The sequence below is a fragment of the Vombatus ursinus genome, unplaced genomic scaffold, assembly GCF_900497805.2.
Source record: "Vombatus ursinus unplaced genomic scaffold, bare-nosed wombat genome assembly UNPS02000749.1, whole genome shotgun sequence".
In the NCBI taxonomy this organism is placed as follows: Eukaryota; Metazoa; Chordata; class Mammalia; order Diprotodontia; family Vombatidae; genus Vombatus; species Vombatus ursinus.
Window position 1 is genome coordinate 1,307,236 of NW_020940527.1, and position 14,597 is coordinate 1,321,832.

A 14,597-nucleotide genomic window follows, 5' to 3' on the forward strand; every position below is an offset into this window, starting at 1 on the left:
CCCTCGTTTGTAGGCCTCTCCTAATTTATTCTTGAGAGGCAGTTTGCTTATTGGTAAAATCAGAAATCATGATCTCTTCCAGCTCTAACACTTTACAATGCAAATTAATTCAATCTTTTCCCATATATTCTTGTTTTTGGTCTTGGTTGTAGCTATCAAACTATAACTTGCAATGTAAATTTTAAAGAGAGTAAAGAGTGAAAAAGCAGCTTTCTGCTATTATACAAGTTTATGGAAATAAATTACAACGATATCTACTGTTCATGTTTTGTGCTCCCTAAAGTAAGCAATCAATCAAATATTCTTGAGCACTGGTATATTCTGGGGATGGTGGTGGGAATGGTGCTGGTGCTCTAGGAGGTCAAGGTCTAGTTGGAGTGATAGGACATGCTTGTGAAAAGATAACTAATACTGACACCAGACAGTATATGGTAAGTGCCAAATATGTGCTAGGAACCACATGAGAGTTGAGAAAGAAGAGATCTTTGTGATTTGAGGTGGCCAGGACAGTTAATAAATTTTAGCTGTTATTAGAATGATTCTCTCCTGAGGATTCAGAAGAAAACTTCACACTTGGGTCATGCCCTTAATTAAAGTGTGATCAGACCATAATGCAATAAAAATTACATTCAACAGAGGGCCATGGAAGCGTAGATTAAAAATTAATTGAAAACTAAGCAGAACAGACACTTGACACTTACTAGCCGTGTGACCCTGGGCAAGTCACTTAACCCCGATTGCCTCACAAAAAACCCCGAAAAACAAAACTAAATAATCTAATCCTAAAGAATAGGTCAAAGAACAAATCATAGAAACAATCAATAATTTCATTAAAGAGAATGACAAAAATGAGACAACATTTCAAAATTTGTGGAATGCAGTCAAAGCAGTAATTAGAGGAAATTTTATATCTCTCAATGTGTACATCAGTAAAAGAGAGCAAATCAATGAATTGGACATGCAACACTTCACTCCCCTCTGAGTACTCAAAGGTCCGACCACATTGGCCCCCCTGCTGTTCCTAATACATGACCCTCCATCTCCTGACAGCAGACCTTTGCACTAGCTGAGCCGCACTCCTGGAATCGTCTGCTCTTTCACCTCTACCTTCAGCTTCCCTGGCTTCCTCCAGGGCTCAGTCTTAGCTCATTCCCCTGCAGGAGGCCTTTTCTAGTACCCTCGTCCCTTCCCCTCTGTGTATACGTGTATCTTGTATGTGCCTCGCTGTCCTTCTTCCCCCATCTGAAGGGGAGCTCCTTGAGGGCAGGGGTAGCCTCTGCACTCAGCCCAGTGTCTGGCAGCACCCGCTCAATAAATACTTTGTGATTCACTGATTCACATATTTACCGATGAAGAAACTGCTCACACAGGCTCAAAGTCACAAACCGAGCGTCAGAAACGAAACTCGAAACCTCTCAAGGTCACCTAGAATTCTTTGAGAAAACCTCCTTACTGACAAACCAGATGCAAACCAAAGCAGTCCTGCTTTTCAGCCTCTCTGCTGCATCTCCATGCTGAAGACCTTCTCCTGTTCCAGCAGATAGACTAGGGGTGCTAGGGGGCTCCACAGTGTACAGTGCACTGGGCCTCGAGTCGAGATGACCTGAGTTCAAATCCAACCTCAGACACAGTCTAGCTGTGTGACCGTGGGCAAGTCACTTCACCTCTGCTTGTCTCAGTTTCCTCATTGGTGAAACGATGATAACAATAACACTTACCTTCCAGAGTTGTTGTAAGGATCGGGTGAGATAAGGCAATAAATTCTGTTTGGATGCTGTCGAGTATGAGGTATCTAGAGGCTGTTTGGTCAGATATACCCAAGCAGTTGGTAATTTGGGGAACAAGACTGGCAGCTGAGTAGCTATGAGACAGGAGGCATTTATGAAGTGCCTGCTATGTGCAGGACGCAGGGCTTACCTTGGGATGAGTGGGGAACAGAAACACTGTTCTCAGGAGGCTTTTATTCTTGCAGAGAGATCCAACGTATAAACAGTTGGATAAAAAACATTGGACATTGTTTGAGGAGAGAGAGACAACTAGCCAGCTATGAGAAGATCAGAAAAAGTGTCTGAGCTGGTTCTTGGAGGAATCTCCAGGTTCTGAGAGGTAGAGGCAAAGAGGGAGTGTATTCTAGGCAGTGGATAACCCTTGCACGAGTGTGAGACGAACGATGAATTTGTGCAATGGCAAACAGACCGGTTTTCCTGGACTAGGCGGGAAAGGGAGAAAGGTAAAAGCAGTTCTGGAAACGTGGACTGGAGCTTGGTTGTGAAGGCTTGAAATGCCAGGCTGAAGAGTTGGTATCCTAAAGGCAAGGGAAAGTCCTTGAGCTGGGCAGGTCTGTGTTTTCGGAAGGTTATTTTGGCAGATGTGTGGAGGAGGGTTGGCAGGGGGCACTACTCAGGAGGAACGAGAGGGGCGAGTCAAAGATGACATCAAGGTTCAGAAGTAGTGAAGTCCAAAGAAGACATCGGCTTTGGGAGCATCAAGGTCAGTGTGTTGTAGGCACTGTGTGGTGATAGTTGGAGCTGTAGGAATGAATGAGGGAGTTTACTAAGGATGAGCATGGAAGGAAGAAGGAGGGCATTTTCCTTAAAGAGTTAGGAAGGGGATGAAGAGGCAGCAAAGAGAAGAAGAAGTGTTAGAGGTAGGCAGAGAGAAATAGGAGAGTAGAGTGGTGCTGAATCTAAGGGAGAAGGAGCGTCCGATGCCGCAGAGAGGGCGTCAGGAAGGACGACTGAAAAAAAATATACATTTCACTTGATGATTTGGAATACACTGACCTGTGAGAAAGCAAGGAGACCCTGTGGCCTTACTTACTTTCTGTACTGTACTGGGATTTGGTGGTTACTAAGGAATACTCAGGGCCAGAAATCACTGCCAAAGTGTTGTTGAAGAACAGGAGGGTAGATTCTGTCAAAAGACATCATGAATTGAAAATTTCTTGTTGGGGTAAGTGGAAAATGGGTGGAGGTTTGGAGATACTGGAGGTAAAACTGGTAGCAGGGCCTGAGGGCAAGGGAAACCACCAGAAACTGTGTACCACTGGTGTGGAACTGTGGGCTGGCTGCTTGCGGACTTAGAAAATCACAAATTCACATTATCTATGTTGTATTTTAAAAATTTTGTTCAACGTTTTCCAACTCCATCTTCACCTGGTTCTGTCTGCCTCGGGGAGTTTTGTATGGCTGTGACTTTGATGCCTGAGGTGGGGCGGTTTGGAAGCTGCTAACTAATGGGCTGCCTTTCTGCTTCTTTCAGGCTTGTTTTCAAGGGCCAAAAAGAAGTTTTTCAGAATCATCAGAAGAGTTCCTATTATCGGTACTAAGGTAAGTAGACTCTTTCTGTGTCCTCTTTTTAAAAATAAGTTTTTATTGTTGTCTTTTTAAAAAATCACCATAATTTTCCCTGGGGAGTCTTCCACAACAACAACAAAGTAAAACAATCAGCATAACTGATCAGTGCATTGAAGGCAGCCTAAAAACGTGCATTGTGCGATGCGTGTGAGCCTCTCACCTCTACCAAGGGTGGGGGGTGGATGTCTTCTGTCTCTTTCTTCCAGCCAAGCTGATTTTGTATTCTTTTGACTTTTTGTGGTGGACCTTTTCTTTGTTTACATTATGCACAGCGAGTTGTGATTAATGGGAGTTTGAAGAATGCAAAATTCGATTTAGTGCAATTATAAAACGATACATTTCATGTAAAGCAATCCGAAATGCGGTTAATGACATGCACGCACACTTGTTGAGGGTTTTGATGCCCTGCATTGTTGATCCGCACTTGCCTACATCGAGTGCGGAGGGACGCGATGTGCTGCTGTCTACTCTGTTACCTGCGGTTGTGTTAACTTCAAAAAGGAGACCTTGAAGAATGAACCAAAGGAAGGCCTCTTCAGTTGGAAACACTGCCAGTGCAAAAAGGAAGAGGCTCGTTACTGCGTTCGGATGAGAATTGGATGGGATTGAATGGCACGAAGGTGGTCGTAGGGTTTGTGGTATGGAATGTCATCAAGCACACGGGCGAAACGAGAGGGAAGGGCTGAGCGATGTCAGTTTTGTAAACAATTACAAGAAGTAGACGTGTAACGACGATAGTGATACACTGATCAACACATTTTTGATGTGGATGAAGCGGGCTTATTCTGAAAAAGGAGGCTGTGGGTTTGATACCTTTGTCATGCACCTGAGCGAGGGAGGTTTGATTGCTGCTGAGTGATGGGCTGCTTATGTTTCTAAAACATAAGAGAAAAGCTCATCTTGGATTTACAGTGTTTAAGGATCTTCTAACACGTTTATTGTAAGGAAGTGATGTAGAAGGGGATTTAAAACAAAGACCAATGCTTGTTTATTAGTCTCAAAATCCTTCTGCCCCGAGAGGCTACAACCATCCTTTGCCTCCAGTTTTTTACTGATCAGATAAGGAAGCATGGGTGACCAAAAGCTATTTTTGAAGACTGATTTTCGAGTTATTTTAGCCCAGTGCTTGAAAAATAATGCAAGGCCAGTCGTGTTGCATTTAAGCATTATTGATTTTCAGATAATGCCCCAGATCATCCAACTACATTTGGTATTGCATGTGAGAATGTGAGCATTCATGTGGATAAAACTCTCTGTTCCTCCCACCGTAGGTATGAAGATTGAGGAAAAGAGGAGACAGTTCAGCCTATGTAGCTAAAATATTTTCAGTGATGATAATAATAATACTGTTTTTATCATGTTATCAGTGCAGGCTTATCTTTAGATATGATTATTCAGTAAGTTTCTAATTTTTAAATTTTTGCTTGCTAAACCTATTCTATTACTGTATAATAAACATGAATCAGAAATACATTTTCTTATTCTTTCCTGTTCTGTTACATTAATAATTAGATTTAAACTTTATTTTAAAAAATTCATCCTGTAGTTCTATTGGGTTGGAACAAATTACCACATTTTACGTATGATGATGACTTCAAATAGTAAAACGGCCACTTTCCTGGATTTATTGTTTACGCTAATCCGGATCCAGTGGGATGTTGTTCTCCTGGCTCTGCTTACTTTGCTCTGGATCAGTTCATGAACATTTCCCCTTGCTTCTCTGAGTTCATCCCATTTGTCATTTTTTATAGCACAGAACTCTTTTGTCACATTCATGGAATTAAAAGCTTCTAAGGAATCTATTTTAGGTTCCTCCTTCAGAATAGTCTCCATGTTATTGCTGTGTGCATCTTGCCTCCAGGCTCTCTCCCTCTCTTGTGCTTCACTTTTAGTTCCTGTAGATGACGGAGAGACCGTTACTGCCCCATGGTAAATGTTTTCCTGTCTTTGACGCTGCACTTCATTATGGACCTTTGCACTCTACTTGGTCATCTCCCCTCTCCCCCTCCCCCCGTGAACTTCCTCCCTTTGGGTGTCAGTTACCCCCAGGTGCTGTGATCCCCTTCTCCTGAGACGAGTCGTCTCTCTGAACAACAAATCCTTGTAGCTCATACCCGTTGTCTGGTCCTTATCGGATTTCTCTCCTTCCCTGGAGCGTCTCATGTCCCTGAGAGACTGTAGGAATTATTTCCCTCTTGTTGTCAAACCTTGACTCGATCAGGGTGTATCATCCATTGCCTCTATCTCTTTCTCTCCCCTCCCCCTTTAGGTGCTCCCTTCTTCTATAATGCGGTCCCACAAAGGCATTGATTCACCATTAAGCGAGATGTGAGCTGTAGTCCAGGATGTTTCAGGTCTATTTCTCCACTATAACTTCTGTTTGCCTTCTGCTTTCATCTTGTATCCTGGAGTACTTTTAAAAAAATTTATTTTTTTAATAATATTTATTTTTCCCTAATTTCATGTAAAAATAATTTTTAACATCTGTTATTTTTAAGTTTTGAGTTCCAGATTCTATCTTTCCCTTCCTCTTCTCCCCCATCCTTGAGAGGGTAAGAAATCTGATACAGGCTATACATGTGCAGTCATGTAAAACATTTCCATATTAGTCATTTCATGGAAGAAAACTCCTTGAGTACTTGTAGAAAGGAATCTCTTAATGGCCTCTCTGTTGTTAGTTTGGGGCAGCTGTCTTTGGTGGCTCTGTTGGTTTATCCTTCTTATAGTTTTGTATCTGGGGTATGTGAGAAGCAAATAATTGGTTCAAGTCTGCTTTTATTTCTAGAAGTGCTTCGACCCTTTAAAAAAAAGTGTTTGCTGCTGTCATCGTAGTTTCTCATCCCAAAGCCTTACTTTATAGAAGATTCAGGAACTGACTCCGGGTCGCTAGATGGCTTAGTGAATGGAGTGCTGAGCCTAGACTCAGGAAGACTCAACTTTCTGAGTTCATATCTGGCCTCAGATACTTACTAGCTGTGTGACCCTGGGCAAGTCGCTTAACTCTGTTTGCCTCAGTTTGCTCACCTGTCAAATGAGCTGGAGAAGGAAATACCAAACTACTCCAGTGTCTGCCAAGAAAACACTAAATGAGGTTAAGAAGAGTTAGACACAGCTGAGCATCAACAAAAACCCTCACGTCCTGCCCCTTTCCCTCTGTTCCTGACTCTACTGCAGAGGTTTCTCCCCTGCCTCCCCGACTCCTCTCTTCCTGCCCCTTAGCTGGAGCTGAGATTTCCACTGGAAGGACGGAGGGAAGACTTGGGGATGGAGTTGGGTATCGTTCACAACTCCTGTGGGTCAGCTAGTCAGGTGGGTGGAGCAGGAAAGTCAGTTCACAGGTTTGTTCTTTTTTTTTTTCTTTCTTTCTAAATAAACCACTTTTCAGAATGGATATCCTCGATCACGGAGGCAGCCAAAGTTTCTTTATCTTTGGCACATAATTTCTATTTTGGAAAGGTTTGAGAGGGCGAGGGGATCAGAGAAAATGTCTAGTCCTCAGTCTTGTTGCTCACATGACCAAAAGTCAAGCACTATTTAAAGTTATTTAAAGGTTAGTCTCAGGTTTGTGGAGTATATTACCTTAGGTTGCATCTTGAGCTCCTTTGTTCATTAGGACTGATCATTCTTATGTCTGCTCTGGTTTTTGGTAGGTGCAGTATTTGAATTTCTTTTCCTGAAGGTCTTTATCATAATAACTTGTAGAATTTATTATTTGTCATTAGAATTTTTTTTGAGGGTCATAAGTTGGCATTTATTATTTAAGTTGAAGAATAGGTTATGTAGGGGGTGGGGGCGCATTCATAACAGAGTCCAAGGTGGAGTTCTAGGGGAGGGGGAAAAAGGGAGGAGCCCGGGAGCCGGGAGCCTCTCCTGTGTCTGCTCCAGACGGGGTTGATCCTGATTTCTGAGCCCTGGTCCAGGGCACACAACGAAGCACACGATAAGATGAGGTTCCAGGGGCCACGGGTTTAGGAAACATCAAGGGGTGGCCAAAGTTACACATCCAACCAGAGGTGAGGACTGAGATTCTCTGTGGGTCAGCAGCCCCACTTCCTTTCGGGAACTGAAGCATGGTAATGAATTCCATCCCCCTGATTTCAGCTCTTAGGAAACATTCTTGTAGTTAAAGTCTTTGTGCTGAAGAGCTCCTTCATGGCCTCTCTAACTTCTTGTACTTTGCTTCTGGCTTCTCTGAATGTGCGTCCACCTTGTAGGCTTCTACTTGCTCCTCAGTTAAAGTGATCCAATCTGGCTCAGGCTGAAGTGCTGCAGATTTCTGCTTTAGGTCCGTCAGGTTTCTGCTTACGTTTGCTGCAGTAGCGTTCATTTCTAGACTCTTCCAGCTAGTGACTTTGTTCATCTTTCCAGCTTGTCTGTCAGGTATGTATCATTTTGGAGAACCCGTCCTGGCACAGCCCCGTGATGTCCCCCTCGGCATGCTCCGTGGCCTCCTCCCCCGTCTCCACCCCGGCATCGTCTAGGCCGGGGAAGGGAGGAAGGAGAAAGGATGGAGGGAAGGACGGGATTGGGGGAAAAGAGGGAGAGGGGAGGGAAGGGAAAGGAGAGGGGAGAAGAAGGGCTGGGATGGTTTGATTTAACCACTATATCTCTTGAAATTTGTAGCGTAGGTGTTTTTTTTTTCCCCCTTGGAGCTGATCTGTGAATTCTTGTATTATTTCTTACATTATAATGTTCAGATTTTTTGACATTCATGTTCTTCTGGAAGCCAAAAAGATCTTTCAGTTTTTTCTTTGCATCTTGTCTTCTTCTTCCAGGTTATCCTTCGCTTCTTTATATTTGCATTCTCAATTACTCTTTCTTCGACTTGCCACCCTGAGTTTGAGTTTTTCGATTTTGTCAGTTATTTCTGCTGTTCAGGCCATAAGTTCTTCTTTCACAATTCTTACTTCTCTTTTTAATTATTTGAGAACATAATGCTTTTGTTCCATGCTGTCTGGGGAATCCACAGGTTCCTCTGCTTCATCTGGTATAGATTCATTTTCCTTGTTCTTATATTATCATTGGTAAATACCTGGACTTTTAGCTTATGTGGAGACCATATTCCCTTTTGGTATTAATATCTTTTCTGTTGGCATATCTGCTTTTACTCAAGGTCTTTAACTGGGTTTTCTTTCTCCTGAGACTTTTGGTCATTTTAGTCTTTTTTCCTCATTTTTCCTTACTGCTCACTTTCTGACTCTTTCCCCTTTCATTTTGGTTTTTCTGGGTCCTGAACCTTAAAGCTGTCTTGAGCTTCTTTCATACTGGGCATTTCAATGTTTCACTGGCTTCAGTCTCTGCCCCCAGTTGACTTCTGGGAAGACAGAAGTGTGCCCAACTGGATGCCAGGCTCTTTCCCTCAGCCACATACATACATGTCCTTTCCCAGTCCCCTATGTTCCTCATTTCTTAGGCTTCACTGTATTGCATCACAGAGTTTCCTGAGCAAGCTTCTGCCTTTTGATTTTCCCCAGCCCTGGGAGAACGGAGTGGTACATTTGTGTGCTATTGCAAGTCCGTGGATTGGGTTACCCAAGAGGTAACTGGTGGGAGAGATGGTGCTGAGTGAGTTAGTGGTTAGCCTTTTCTGCTATTAGGTCATTGCACTTTTAGCCCCTTAGTGTTTTAGATCAGGGAGGCAACTGAATTTACTTGTCCTCGAGGTTGTGAGGATCAGAGAAAATGTCGATTCTCCATCTTGTTGGTCACAAGACCTGGATGTCTGTGTCCTTTTTTCTAGTCATATTTCTTTCTCTCTGTCTTTTTCCTTTAGCTTTTATACCTTTAAAAAAAAGTTAGAAAACTTGGCAGGAATCACTTCATGATTTGGCACCCATAGTTTTGGCCACTCATATTTGCCCAATTTGGATGTGTTGAGGCCAATTATTTGGATTTCTTTGCAGAAGAATCAAATGGCCCAGTCAGTGCTAAACAATAAGACCTTTTAATGCAGCTATTTAGAGAAAGGCCATGTCTGGAGACCCCCAAGGGAGTATGGAGGGTGAGGCAGAGGCAACAAAGAAAAGTACTCCAGAAGCATTAACTGCTACCCCATGCCCCATGCACACACTGGGGTTGGGACTAACACCTCCCAAATGGAACAGGGAAGTGGAGAGAAAGCAAAGGATGCTACCAAGGATGTTGCCAGGGAGTGTTAAGGCAGCCAGATGGTGCAGAGGGTAGAGCACTGAGTTTTAGGGTTAGGGATTAAAGTTTAATCTGAGTTTAAATTTAGTCTCAGACACCTTGGGCAATCACTCCACCTCTGTTTGCCTCAGTTTCCTCAACTGTAGAATAGGGATAGTAATAGTATTACCTCACAGGGTTGTTATGAAGATCAAATGAGACAGTATTTGTAAAGCGCTTAGCATAGTGCCTGTCACATAGTAAGTGCTTTCTCTCCCTCCCTCCTTCCTTCCTGCCTGCCTTTTCGCTGTCATTGGCTTTCATGGGGTCTGAGTAAGTCAAGTGTTTAATGGGGTGGGAGTAGAGGCGGGCAAGGTTCTGGTCAGAAGGGTCTGAATGGTTTTCCATCCATAAGGTTCTAGCAGGGAGGTTCAAGTTGGCTGGGAATTGGCAGTTTTTAGTCTGGGGAGGTTCCAAGGAAAGAAGTTTCCAGATACATAGGGTTCTAAAGAAGGGGTATGACCAGTGCACAGAGAGCTTCTTGGATCCAGAGTCTGGGCCTCAAGGTGTTTTTCTGAACCACAATAGGCTGCTGGCTTGGCTTAGATAGTCAAGAAGATAAGGAACTCCGCTCTTTGCACTCTGGTCTGTGGCCAGTAACATGTGTAGACCTGACCTTTGTATCTTTCGTATGGTGTTTTTTTTTTATAGGTAAAGGTAAACAGGATTTTTATCTCCCACTAGTTTTGGCGATCAATTCTGTGGCTACTTTTAGCTCTAACCTTCTAGGATCCTAATTAGAGAATTCTCCAGTTACTCTTGGGGAGACCCCAGTGGACCTGAGGAATTCATAGGTTGGAGGCCCAGAGGATCATGGTCTGCCTGAGATCACCCCAGTGATAAAAGAGAAAAACGTGTGGATTCTGGGGCAGAGGAGAGCCTCCAGCATGTTCTCCTTAGCTCTGCCCTCTCCAGCACAACGCGTGAGCGTCCGGCCAGCCAAGCCTGCTGTGTGTGCCGCCTCAGACTCGTGGACTAGTAGGAGCCGCTTGGATGTTGTGAAGATTTGGGTGGGCTGCCTTGGCAAGGTGCCGCCAGGCTGGAGTCGGCTGACCCCTCTGCCACCTTGTAATGTTAATTGTGACAGTAGCCATGTCATTCAGTCTCTCTCCATAACCTCTCATTTATTTTGGGCTCAGATGGCCCCCACCCTTCTTCAGACCATCCTCACCTCTTGCTCGCACTGTGTTGTTTTGGCTCTCTAATGGGCGTCCCTGCTGCAGTCTTTCTTTTCCCCATTCTGTTCGCCACCCAGCGGCCACAATGCTACTCCCCTGTGTACAAAACTTCCCTTGGCTCCCCAGTGCTTTCAGGATCAAACTCCCCTGCTTGGCACTTCAGCCCTTCTGCCATGTGGCTCCAGTCTTTATTTCCAGACTTAAACCTCACTTCCCTTCATGCCTGCTTTGGTCCTGCTTGAGGGCCTTTTGTGCGGGCTGTCTTGCATGCCAGAAATGTGCTCCTCGCCATCTTTTGCCCAGGGAGCTCACATGCAACCTTTTGTGAGAAATCTTTTCTGATTTTCTCCAGCTGCTACTGCCCTCCCCGGCAAGATTCCCTTTTATTTTGGATGTTCTCAGGCACATACCTTTTGTCTCCCTGATGGAATGAAAGCTTCTTGGGGGCATTTGTCTTTGTATTCTTGGTGCCTGGTGCAGGGACACTTGATTAATCTTGCTGATTGATTGGGCCTCAGTTTCCATGTCTGTAAAATAGGGGATTTGGACTAGATGATCTCTAAGGACCCTTTTATTTCCAAGTGCTCTTAACCCATTACACAGGTGTAGTAAAGGGCCGGGAAGAAGGCACAAGCCCAATGGTTTTTTCACGTTTAGCATCTCGGGAGGAGTTATGGTTGAAGGAAGAGGGAGAGAGGGAAAAGAAAGGGATCTGCTTCCTAAGTTTATTAACTTGAGAACGGGGCTTGCAAAGGGCACAATATTAGAAGGGAATTGATGGAATGGGGATGAGAGGATGGGTAAGGAAAGGGCCTCTCTTAGGCAGCTGGTGATTCTGAACCAAGAATCAGGAAAAGAGGTTGTGAGAGTTTGTTAGTCATATGATAGGAAAGTACCATTTGATTGGGATTCCCCCTCTAAGTGATCCTGGGCTGTTGTAGGGAGGGATCAGCATGTTTTATTGCAAACATCAGAGAAGCAGAAGTGGTGTGATGATAATGAAAAGGGTACTGGATTGGGCCCTGGGTTCAAATTCTGGCTTTACTGCTTATTTACCTGGGTGACCTTAAACACATCTCTTAGCATCTTTGATCATCTGAGGATGTGATCTGTAAAACAAGGGGTTTGGGTCCCCATTTTTGTAAATCTGATCATAAGGGGGCCTAGGAAAGGAAATCAGGCCTGCTTTCTGGATTGGTAAGTGTCTGGGGATTGGGGCTGTTGGGGCCTAACGGGATTCACATTTGGCACCAATTCCTTTATCTCTTCCCAAGATGGCGGAGGGTGATGCACAGTCAGATACTCTGTGTGTTCAGCATGTGCTGGGCTTTTCATTGGCACCACGGCCCCATTTCTGGAAAGCAAAGGACTTAGCATCCAGATGCTCTTTACTTCTGCAAGAATTGGTTGTTATTGTTTGAAGTATGGACTGAGTAGTGCCTCCTTATGTGGTGGTAGATCCAGGCTCAGATCCAGTGTTTGCAAAGGATGCTTGGTGGAAACAGGGGGTGTAGCATGGTTGTAGTGACTCAGGTCAGATTAGCTATAGACTCCAGGGCAGAAGGTTTCCATTGTGGGGAAGGAGCCGCCAGACCCAGCCCCTGAATGGAGCTGGAGCATTCACTCGGACTGGTCAAGTTTCAGTCCTTTCCAGCCCCCCGAGCAAACCCAGAACTCCCCAACTGCTCTCACGCTGTCACTGCTGTGATTGAAGGAAAATTGTTGCCTAAGTCGAGACTTTCCCATCACCATTTAAGCCATTTCCTGGATGTTCTTCATAATTCTGCCACTGACTCTTCGTCAGGCTCTCGCCGGTCACAAGACTGTGGTGAAATTGTCGCCCTTCAAGAAGTGCTGACTTCAGCAAATAAGCTGAACTCGCCAGCGGCGACGTGGGATAAGAGTACCCTTGTCCTTAAATCTCTTTAGTTCTGAAGTTACTGTTTCAGACTTGTGAAAGCCCAGGAAGCTTGGCCACTTGCCTTTCTTTTGTGAAAGTGTGGGCCTGGCCCCAGGGTAAGTGCTTTTATCCTGACACTAAACCCATTCTTTTTCCATTCTGGTTGTTGATCGTGTGTCCTTTCCTTCTTGGCAGATCAGGGAGAGATTTAACAAGGCCAGGGAAGACATCGTCAAGAATCTGTCATTCCTGAAAGGGGACATGGAGTATGTGAAAAACCTGCCGGCTGAAGGTTTAAGCACATCCGCCATCCTGGAGAGGCTCCAGGACTACAGCTCCCTGGGTATGAGTCTGTGCGTATGCACACTACCCACTTCCTCTGACTGTGGCTGTCAGCGTCCACAGGTCAAGGAGAGCCACCAAGCGAGAACCTGGGCTGTCAGGACGCGTTAGTTTATATTGGAGTTTCCTTTTTCTCAAAGGCTGGATCAGACATTTCCAAATTGCATTTTCCCCCATCTAAGCTGCATTTAAATTTAGACTCCAGCAACAAACAATTAGGACTTAAAAATCGTATGGACCATTAAAATTCATGTGGGCATGTATAAAGTAGAATTTTTAAAAATTAATATAAAAATTAAAAATCAGTATATTTTGAGAGTACTTGGTAGTATATATTACAAAGTATAAAATTAGGTGCAGGCCAGCCTCCTGGCCTAAATGTTTATGGCATGTAAAGCAGGGTTCGATGACCTAAGAAATAAGAATGATTTTTAGTGGCGTAGGACACGCTCCCCTTTTTGTGCTTTCTCAAGTTACTCCTTGGTGTTGTATCGCCCTTTAGGAGTGCCAACACATTTATACTCCCCGATCCCCATTCCACACACCTTATGCAGGGAGTAAGCATGGGGATCAGAACCTGAGCCACCTCACTGGAAATGTTACTGAGCCCTAGTATAAAGACTGGCACGGCACAAAAGCAATATACTCTAGGGCAGGGCTTCTTAAACCTTTGCCACTAGTGACCCCTTCAGCGCTTCTTAAACTGTGGATTAAGAGGCACTGCCTAGGGGAAGATAGCTATTAGACTGATATTTGGCAGATTTTTTATGAGAAGCAAAGTCCTTCCATCTATCTGCCAGGGTAGTCTCAACAAAGAGCACTGGCTGCCAATGGGCCTTATTTATTTGGGTGGCAGATTCTATAACTATGTGGATATGTACATTTTTCTATTGCCTTTAAAAATGGTTATTGCTGTGTCCCTAGTTTTTATGTCCCCTTCATTTCCAGCTGTATCTCTCCTCCATCCCCTAGTCAAGGAGCATCCCATATTGAAAATAACAACAAACAAAAAGGGAGGAAGGGGAAGGCCGTTGAACCAAACCCGTCAGCTGAGGCTGACATAGCATGCCCTGTTCAGAGGTGCAGTTCTCCACCTCTACCAGGAGGAGGGAGGTATATTCTTCCATCTGGGTCAAAAATGATGCAGCTTTTAATGTTCCTTTTTTTCCTTTCTTTATATTGTTGTAGTCATTGTGTCCATCATTGTTTTGGTCCTACTGACTTCACTTTGCACGGTTTAGTTCATGCTTCTTGGGTCTCCTTATTCGTGTTTTCTTACAATGCAGAAATATTCCATTACACGTTTTAACAGAATTACAGATTACTTTCCAGAATGATGGTACAGTGCATCCATGTGCCTGTATTTTCACAGGCCCTCCAGGACTATTTCCATCTTTTTTTGTCTTTGCCAATTTTCTGAATGTGAGGTGAAACAGTCAGTGATTGGGACCGGCCCACATATGTAGTGTCTGCACTTCCAGCCTGGTCAGTAGGGAGATCCGATCTTAAACAGACAACCAGTCAAGCCTGCTCTCTTCAAAGTTTCCAGCGATTTCCTCATCACCAGATTGAATGGCTTCATCTCAGCCTTTACCCTTCCTTGGCCATTCTCTTGCATTGGAAACTGCTGACCAA

At 44.3% G+C, this 14,597-nt stretch overlaps 1 protein-coding gene across 3 annotated transcripts in view; it reads left to right on the forward strand.

The window, feature by feature from the left end:
* The window catches only part of SGPL1 (sphingosine-1-phosphate lyase 1), an 84,783-nt gene that overhangs the window by 38,630 nt on the left and 31,556 nt on the right, over window positions 1-14,597 (forward strand). For 2 of the 3 annotated variants that reach the window (XM_027858360.1, XM_027858350.1), the window contains 2 exons: window positions 3,262-3,329; window positions 12,816-12,963. In XM_027858360.1, the coding sequence (XP_027714161.1) occupies window positions 3,262-3,329; window positions 12,816-12,963 (216 nt within the window). Of the gene's footprint in view, window positions 1-3,261; window positions 3,330-12,628; window positions 12,737-12,815; window positions 12,964-14,597 lie in introns of those variants that run through there. The other variant, XM_027858370.1, reaches the window with a different exon arrangement.